Below are 9,398 nucleotides of genomic sequence, written 5' to 3'. Positions count from 1 at the left end.
ATTAGTTCCCACATATATCTTCTGTTTTTCAAATGTGTGAGTCCCTGACAAGAATATCAAAACCTGCAATGCTATAAAAAGTTTATTTGGGTCTAATACTAGAACTTATTTTGAGCTAGCTGGCACTTCTATTTTAGAATCAAACAATATCATGAGTTGGAAGAAACCTACAAGGATCCAACTCCTGGCCCTGCACAGGACAGCCCCAAGAATCCCATCATCTGCCTGAGAGTGTTGTCCAAGTGCTTCTTAACTCTGTCAGGCTTAGTGGCTGTGACCACTTCTCTGGGAAGGCAGTTCCAGTGCTCAGCCACCTTCTGAACAAAGAACCTTTTTCCAATATCCAAACCTCAAGTTTCCCTGACACAACTTCAGGCCATTTCCTTGCATCCTACCTCTGGACTCCACAGAGAAGAGATCAGCATCTGCCCCTCACGAAGTTGTAGATTGCAATGTGGTCTCATCCAGGCTGAACAGACCAAGTGACCTCAGCCAGCTTCCCTTCAAGGCCCTTCACCATCTCTGTTGCCCTCCTCTGGATGCTCTCTCCTATGGCTGAATGTCTTCCTTACACTGTGGTACCCAGAACTGCCCCCAGCACTCGAGGTGAGGCTGTCCCAGTGCAGAGCAGAGGGGACAATCCCCTCCCTTGCCAGCTGGCCATGCTGTAGCTGATGTCCCCCGGGACAGGAGCAGTGCCAGCTCCCGGCTGCCAGGGTGCTGCTGACTCGTGTTCAACTTGCACGGAGCAGGACCTTTCCTGTGGCTCTGCTTTCCAGCCTCATTGCTGAGTCTGCACCTACACCTGGGGTCACCCCATGCCAGGTGCAGAATCCTGCTGTCACACACAAGACAGAGTAAATGCCTCATTCTGCATTTGGATACTGGGGTTTATTGAATAACCACCAGGACCAGACCTTTTGCCCTCCTTGCTTGTGATCAGCTCCTGCCCCAGCACTGTGTTCCTTGGGTCTCTGCTTCCCAGCAGGGAGGTCTCTCCTGGTCCAGGAAGGTCAGGCACAAAGATGTGCTGGTTCCCACTGTGCTGCTTCTCACAGTTGCCTATTCCAGTCACCACTGGCCAAGGTCCCATCTCTGATCTGCAGGATATTTTCCCTCCCACCACATCCACACACAGCCTGCTGTCAGTTCACACTGTAAGCTGATTCTATCTATGGCAGGAGCTTATAGCAAGGGAGGCACCACAGATTCTTGCTTCTCCAAATGCAAACACCATCATCCCTGTACCCTCACCCTGCTTCCCTTTCATGCACAATTAATTACATGGTCCATTAACAAGCTTGTATGAGCAGTCCTTTAACAACATTAATTTTTCTGCTGCTAAAGCAAAAATGCAAAAAATTGTCCCTGACCAGCCCACTGTCACCTGCCCTGTCCCCTAAGAAAACTAAAACCTTAAACCAGGTTGCTCTGAGGGCAGAGTGAAGTAGGCAGCCTGTGGTTCTGGACCTGCCAAGGGGCAGGTGAGGTGGGACAGAAATGTGCTGGGCCCAGAATGAGCTGCTTCTGCAGTGAACAACTCTGACAGGATGGACACATCATAGGTGCTGCAGCTCTTGCTCTTTTCTCAAGTTTTCACAGCCAGGAGAGGTGAAGAGGGTGCTCCTGAGACACCTGGGCACTGTGGAAGGTGCTGGAGATGTCAGGTCAACATCTGATGAGGCAGCACAGAGGACCCAGGCCTGAGCCGATGATCTGAGCTGAAGCAGCAAGGAAAAGCTTTAGGGATTGGTGACCAGATTTGGAAAGAGACATGAAAATAAAATGGCAATGACAGGTATGTGAGACTATATGGATGAGAAAGGCCTGTGGAGGTCTGGGTGGTTTGGATGAATATTAATGCATCTCTCAGGGGTGAAAATTGTAGTCCTACAATTAAGGCATTTGTTTGTAATGTGTGCATAAACCATACATCTGCTGTATTAGGCTAGAGGAAAGGTGCTGCAGCCACCTCCTCTGCTGCAGGGCATATTCAAACAGGACTTTCAGGGACACAGGTACAGCTTGTGTGAGAGAGAAGGATGCAATGGTACATAAATCAGATCATTCCAAAGAAGAGGTGAGGCTATTGTCATTTGAGAACTGGCCACTGGTTTGTAGGAGCATCTTCAGGGAGAGGAGTCTGAAATAGAAATCATACATGTGCCTTATAAAAGGGAAGAAAAGGGCCAGAAGTTCCACAATGAGAGGAAAAAATGAGTATTTTGTATTTCCCTAAAATTTAGGCCTGGGCATGGGCAGGAGTAGGCAGTAGAAGGTCTTGGTATCAGCAACTCAGTTCTGGTGGCTCCAGTTTCTCACAAAATACCATTTTGACAACTCACCTTCCTTTTTTAAACCTTGTCTCTCACAGATATCAGTTCTGAATGGGCTTGAGGGTGGCTATTCAGCCCAGCTGATGAAAGGTTACTCTGCTGAATGCCTGTGTTTCTAACTTAAGACTGGAGTCTTAGTTCCTGTGGCCTCCATTTTCAAAGGCTCAGTCTAACACATCCTAAATTAACTCACCAGGCAACAGAGTATGAAATCGGACATGACCGATCGATCCTCGAGCATTGATCCAAAGCGAAACTAATGGAATGTAAAGAAAATGTAAGACTCTATTGTACTGTAAAGGCTGCCTATTTAACCACTTTACAAAATAAAATTTCATCTGGGAGCTGGGTGGAGGTGTCAAGTTCAAAGAACTGACTAAAACAAGGCATGGGGACTTCACAAACTGCTGCTGTACAGATTAAGCCTTGAGGGAATGGCTTTGTTAGATGCCACTGACTAAAATAATTGCATTATAATTTTGGCTAGAGGCACCATCCTATCATCCATCCTATCATCTGATGATTTTTAAACTGTGCATGAGTAGTTTAGACAGAGTGATCTTGGCATCTAGCTACATAGAACTGAGAAGCCCATTCAGTGTACCACATCTATGCTTGGGTGCTTGGGAAAAAGAAAAAAAAGGGGAAAAAAAAAGAAGATACCCTCAGACTCTCAAAGAGAGGTCTCTGAGAAATAACAACAAGCACTTCTGCATGCTCCTTCTGCAATGCTCTAAGACACTAACCAAGGGCTTTCTCCTAAGGTAAGTGGCAGAAAAATAATTCTTCCTAGGGCAGTATGGAGCAGGCAGCTGCCTGTCAGCCTTGAAGCAATGCAAATTAAAACCATGAGTATTTGCATCTTAACATTTAACTTCTGACAAGAAATTTAAAGTTTAATGCTGCTATTTCATACCTCAACTGATGTAAACGTGGCATGAATGTAACATAGAAGTGATTTGAATAGTGGCAAATGACAAAATTATTTTAAAAGAAGGAACAAAATAAAAAAATATAAAGGAACTTCCTCCAAGAGAAATGGTGGATTTCCATCTGTTTCTAACTGATTACATGCATGGATTTTTATTGTTTGAAATAACCATATAAAAATACTTGGGCAGACACAAAGTTAGATGGTGTAATGAGAAATGTCTCCGGTATGTACTTTCTATGCTAAAAATGTTATATATCTAGTCTACAATGCTAGATGAGGCATTGATAGATAGAATAGGCTGTACTACTAGAATTTCTAGTCTACTAGTAAACTGGAAATAATGATATAATTGATATTTAAGGTTCCTGTCTTACAGTAAACTGAAATTACTCTGCTACACAGAACTCAGTTAAGACGAGGGAAGGGGACAGAAATGTAAAAATTAGAAGCACATTGCTATGACAAGGTTGTGAAGTAGTTTGGGCTGATTTCTTAGAAATGCTGGCTTTTGTGGCTCTAAACTATCTTCTTTATTTTATACACAATATTGACTGTGTCATTATTTGTACTGCAGTTCTACCAGTGCAGAGCTGAGGGGAAGTGTCCTGGTATCAAGGGCTCACTTAAAGGGTGAATTATACCATTCCTACAATTTCATTTCCTCTGTTGGCTTTTATAATGCAAAGGTGAGGATAGAGTTATTTAAACACTGGTAGAAACAACTCAAGAAACAAAACTCTGTCGAGCCAGAGTGATATGTTTAGACACCTCCCTTGCCCCAAATAGTTGCATCCATTTTCTGTTCCAGGCAGTTTCTACCACCAGAGAATTTCATCTTTGAGATTAAAACATATTTATCCTTGAATTTACATTGTAGCATCACACTTAGGGTTTTGTGGTTTGGTTGGGGTTTTTTTGCTGAGTCAGTCAGTTTCAGTGAGGGATTAGCCATTTGCAAGGCAGCAAACATACCTAAAGCTCCTTTGCTTAACTGTTGTGTTGGACTACAATAATTATTGCTGACTTTCTGTTTTCCTCCTGTGTCTCATTGCAATGATATGCGTGGGAGGAAAGGAATGGGGAAACAAGATATTCTGGGTGCATAACAACACCTAAGACATTGCTTGACTAGATATGTTTACTTAGCCAGTTCCATGTGTGAAAATTCATATTTGCAGCCAACACAGTCCCAGAAACACAATAATAAAGTCTGTAGGATGCCTATGCTGAGAATAACGACTTCACTGCTGGTTACAACTGAGAATTTTTACTTGCAGCATGGATAAATGCAGCCTTGAAGCAAAACTGAACTACCTGGGATCATGTAATGAAGCAAGCCATATTAATAATGGTGATATCACCCAGCTATGCTATCATTTAAATATATACAAGATTTTGGGCACATCAACCAGCCACTTTCAAAAAAACGTAGAAATTGCACTTTACTAAAGGTTGTAGTTTAGTAAACTTTGGGATATTTTGAAAGTATTGTAGCATAAAAGAAATTCAAGTGCAAAACCTAAGGTAGATATGATCCCAGTTGCTTCAATAATTTATTGCCATATTAGCAGAAAAAGTTCCAAGGACACAGCACTAAACATGCAGTTGATTCACAAATAAACAGTCAAATATCTTACATTTCAATTCCCCACATTACCTGAAGCTCCAAAAGAGAGCTTCAAAAGAAGCAGCTGGTAAATCAAGCAGAACATAGACCAATTTGCTTGTGAATCAGTTTCTGGGATAGAAGCAGTTAAAAAGATTTTCACACACTCACTGTTAAAAACCTCCACATCACTCTGATTCCATTTTCTCATTTGTTAAAATTTATAATTAAGATGCAGCAAAACTTGATGCATAAAAATAAAGGTATTAACCCTAGGAGCACTCAGTTTATTGACATTATCCTATAACTGAGACTGCAAATGTACAGCTATGTGTAAATCAGCTATGTACTTGTAGTTTTAGGAAGCCAAGAAAGAAACTTGTGACTTGTTACCCGTGTAGATCAGAAAATATTGGATGGATGGCACTAAAATTGCTACTAACTTAGGGTAAAAAATGAAACTGTTTTTAAGTCACAGTTATAGGACACTTCTCAAAACTTTATAAAAAAAATTAAAGCCAAGAACATTATCTATTGTGGCAAAACTCTAGCAAATCCATAGTCAAAGTGGAATGGAGTGGGTGTAGAATTAAACTGTAGTTGGCAAATGATTTGCGAGGTGGGAAAAAAGTTGTCTTCATTTCTAGTGGGAAGAAAAGAATATAAAGCTATGGGCAGTTATGAAGTACTGTGGTTTACAGCTGAAATCAATATCTCTTAATCTTAAAATAATCTCACATTTGCATTTTTGACCAGTAGTCATAAAGTTTGAATTAATTTAAAGGCCCAGTAAGTAGAAAGTAATGATGAACTTCTAAGAGCTCTCCAGCTACCAGAAGAATGTATCTGAAACACATTTATTGAAATTAACAAAAAAACCCCAAAACTAAACAACAAAACTTAAAAATGTCCATTTCCAAAAGAAATTCATCATTACAGGAAAATAACTTTTTTTTGCCCCCCCAGAAATGAACTTCTGACAATGGGGGACTGGAACTTGTTGGGCAGCATCCTTGAAGAAGTGCACATCCACTCCACCATAGTTGGCAAAATCTGGCTCACAATCCTGTTCATATTCCGGATGCTGGTGCTGGGAGTGGCTGCTGAAGATGTCTGGGATGACGAGCAGTCCGAGTTCATCTGCAACACGGAGCAACCTGGCTGCAACAATATCTGTTACGACAAAGCCTTCCCCATTTCTTTGATCAGATACTGGGTACTGCAGATCATATTTGTCTCCTCCCCATCCTTAGTGTACATGGGCCACGCGCTCTACAGGCTCAGGGCGCTGGAGAAGGAGCGGCAGAACAGGAAAGCTCACTTGCGGGCTCAGCTCGAGGACCTGGAGCCCATGCTCGAGGAACACAGGCGAGTGGAGAGAGAACTGCGTAAGCTGGAGGAACAGAAGAAAGTGAATAAGGCACCCTTGAGAGGGTCCCTGCTGCGCACCTATGTCCTACATATCCTGACCCGGTCGGTGGTCGAAGTGGGCTTTATGATAGGTCAGTATCTTTTATACGGGTTTCACATGTCTCCCCTTTACAAATGCACTCGGCCCCCTTGCCCTAACACGGTGGATTGTTTTGTGTCCCGACCCACAGAGAAGACCATCTTTATGGTTTTCATGAACAGCATCGCCGCAGTCTCCCTCTTCCTCAACATCCTCGAAATCGCCCACCTGGGCATCAAGAAGATCCAGAAGAGCCTGTGCGGGCGGCCACTGTGGCCGGCGGGCCCGTCCGAGGAGGACCCCAGCGCGTACAACTCCAAGAAGAGCTCGGTGGTGCCTCCGCCGCCCTGCCTGGCCAGCAACGCGTCCCCGCCGCGCCCCGCGCCCGCGCCGCTCCCGCCGCCGCCGCCCGCGCCCGGCGCCCCCGCGCCGCCGCCGGCCCGGCAGCACCGCGGGCAGCTCCGGGGAACGCCGCCGCCGCGCCGCCGGCACCACGGACAGCACCAGCCGCCCTCGTCCAGCAGCGAGGAGGCGCCGCGGGCCGCCCCGGTGGGCGGCGGGGCGGGGGCGGCCGCCGCCGCCCGCCGGGCGCCCCGCAGGCACAGCCGGGTGAGCGCCTGCCGGGATCGGGATGAGGAGCGCGGCGACTCCCCGGACAGCGGGCACTGCCCCGGCACCCGCAAGTCCAGCTTCCTGTCCCGCGTCCTCACCGGGAGCCGGGCGGGCAGCGACAGCGAGAGCACCGCCTCCCGCGGCGGCTCCGGCCCCGGCCCCGGCCCCGGCTCCGGCTCCGGCTCGGAGGGGAAGCGCCGCGAGGAGGGCGCGCCCAGCCCGCCGCCCGCCGCCTCGGGACGCCGCGTGTCCATGGCAAGTAGCGCCCGGGACAGCCCGCGGGAGGGGGGCGGCGGGGGGCCTCGGCACCCTGTGCCGGCCCTGGGGAGGAGGGGGCGAGCCAGGGGGCAGAACGGCTCGGGCAGGACTTCCAACACAGCCCCAGCTCCTCGCGGCCCCCCGGACAAAGCCAAGCTCCCAAACGCTCGGCCTCCTTCTGCCGTGAAAGCAGGAATACCAGGGAATTACTGAGTCCCGAGAAGCTCTAAGTCACCGAATCCCAGCTTCTTTATACTCATTCCATCATCCCAATCAACTCAACGAGGATTGTCCCAGGGAAAACTTCTTCAGCTCCAGCCACTGTAAGAAAGAGAAGCTGAGAACGCATTGAGTTCAATGACACAACTTCCCTCAGTTTCAGGTTTGTCTCAGAGGTGACCTCCAAGTCAAATAATTGTTCAATGAATAAATCAAAATATCTACATGTAAAAACCCCCACCAAATAATTGCAATGCCAGAGCCAATGACTACAGAATTGCTTTTCCAGCAGCTCTTCCTTTTCTTTGGCTACATGTTCTAGGGTTGCTTACAGTCATAATGTTGACAAGATATAGTGCTTGTATTCAAGAGTCAACAAGGCTTTCTTAAAAGAGATTTGAATTCTGGTGGTCTTAGATCACAGGTTCGGTTCTTGGAGAGCATAGAGACCCCTTTACAATCGCTTGCAGTAGCAAGCCCATAAATACCTTTTTAAAGGGCATGTAATAAACAAGATTACTTCACACAATGCTCAAAGTCATAGATTCTGTTCAATTTTTTTTCCCTCACTCTTCCTAAACACCTCCCCCCCTGCTTTTTTTTCCCCTATGTATAAAACAAAAAAAGCCAACAAACTTCAAATCTTTTCTGGTAAGAAACACAAGGCACTGTTACACTGCTCATCCAAAAATTGTTTGTGAGTTCCAGTTTCCATGGGTTGCAGTTTCTACAGTAAGCCAGTCAGCATAAGCCATATTAATTTGTCACTTATGTGCAATTTAACCACTTCCCACTTCAATCTTTCTAATACAGGGAGAGGGCCTAGAGCCTAATCTGTTGATCTGCTGGCTTTTGATACTCAGATAGAAGGCTCTTTAAAAAGGTGAAGTGCAGAAAGTTATTCAAAGCAAGACAGAATTTCAGTAGCACTCTCTTGAGAACTCACAGAAGTTGCTTGGCAGCTTTTCCTATGTAATGATTCTACCTTCCAGGGGAGACCTTCAGAGAAATATAGTCAGTTTGCAAAACAATGTCATTACTCTTGAAAGTAACACTCTTCCAGCATGCTGTCTTTGGAGATCATTATGTACAGGACTTGTGCTAGCATTTTAAAATGTGACTGATGTAGATACGATACCTGGTGCTTCCTGCTTACAGCATGTAATATTTAAAAGTACATGGACTTCTTAATAGAACTGAGGCAAGGTTTTGGCAAATGCACTTTATTCTGGCACTGCTGCAGCATTTTTATGAATACTGATTTCAATACATAAATATCCAGGTGCATCATAAATATGTTGAACCTGGGCATTAAAACTTGAATACTCTTCCAGTCTGTATTCCTCAATTCCTATATTAAGTATTTAATTTGGTCAAAGGCACTCAGCATTGGTTTGATTTTTTTTTTAATATTGATTTCCAGAAGATGATAATCATGTATTAATGACAGAATCACAGAATTATATGGGTTGGAAGGAATCTTAAAGATCATCTAGTTCCAACCCTCGCCCTGTCAAGGGATGCCTTCCACTAGACCAGGTTGCCCAAAGACCCAAGGCCTGGCCTTGAACACTTCCAGGGATGGGGCATTCACAATTTCTCTGGGCAACCTGTTCCAGCAGCTCACCAAGCTCACAGTAAAGAATTTCTTCCTACTAAACCTACTCTCTTTCAGTTCAAAGCCATTCCCCCTTGTCCCATGCCCTTGCTAACAGTCCCTCTCCAGCTCTCTTGTTGGCTCCCTTTTACTTACTGGAAGGCCACTACCAGGTCACCTTGGAGTGTTCTCCAGGCTGAACAACCCCAACTTTCTCAGCCTTTCCTCACAGGAGAGGTAGTGTTTAGGTAAAAGAAAAATGTGTATAATTAGACTCAAAGTCTACTGATCATATTTTTTAAAAAAACAAGTACTTAAAAGTAGCTATATTAAAAAAAGTCCAAATGAAGCATGCAAAAACATAGCCTACTGCCATCCCTGTTTAA

The 9,398-nt window shown here is 45.2% G+C and overlaps 1 protein-coding gene across 1 annotated transcript; it reads left to right on the top strand.

Annotated features, from left to right (window-relative positions):
• The first annotated feature begins 582 nt into the window (after window positions 1-582).
• On the top strand, window positions 583-7,409 carry GJA10 (gap junction protein alpha 10). The gene is made up of 4 exons (XM_053937523.1): window positions 583-1,798; window positions 5,843-6,378; window positions 6,478-6,691; window positions 6,851-7,409. Exons 2-4 carry the CDS (start codon window positions 5,859-5,861, stop codon window positions 7,407-7,409), a joined length of 1,293 nt encoding a protein of 430 aa, XP_053793498.1. The 5' UTR covers window positions 583-1,798; window positions 5,843-5,858.
• The last annotated feature ends 1,989 nt before the right edge of the window (window positions 7,410-9,398 follow it).

Source organism: Vidua chalybeata, chromosome 3 (genome assembly GCF_026979565.1).
Source record: "Vidua chalybeata isolate OUT-0048 chromosome 3, bVidCha1 merged haplotype, whole genome shotgun sequence".
In the NCBI taxonomy this organism is placed as follows: Eukaryota; Metazoa; Chordata; class Aves; order Passeriformes; family Viduidae; genus Vidua; species Vidua chalybeata.
This window is presented reverse-complemented; position numbering and strand designations above follow the sequence as displayed.

Excerpts from the sequence above, each read along its gene's own strand:
- GJA10 (XM_053937523.1), top strand. The coding sequence starts at position 5,859 with ATGGGGGACTGGAACTTGTTGGGCAGCATCCTTGAAGAAGTGCACATC. Across the intron at positions 6,379-6,477 it reads CGAAGTGGGCTTTATGATAG|AGAAGACCATCTTTATGGTT; the intron begins GTCAGTATCTTT and ends CCCGACCCACAG. Across the intron at positions 6,692-6,850 it reads CCCTGCCTGGCCAGCAACGC|CGAGGAGGCGCCGCGGGCCG; the intron begins GTCCCCGCCGCG and ends CTCGTCCAGCAG.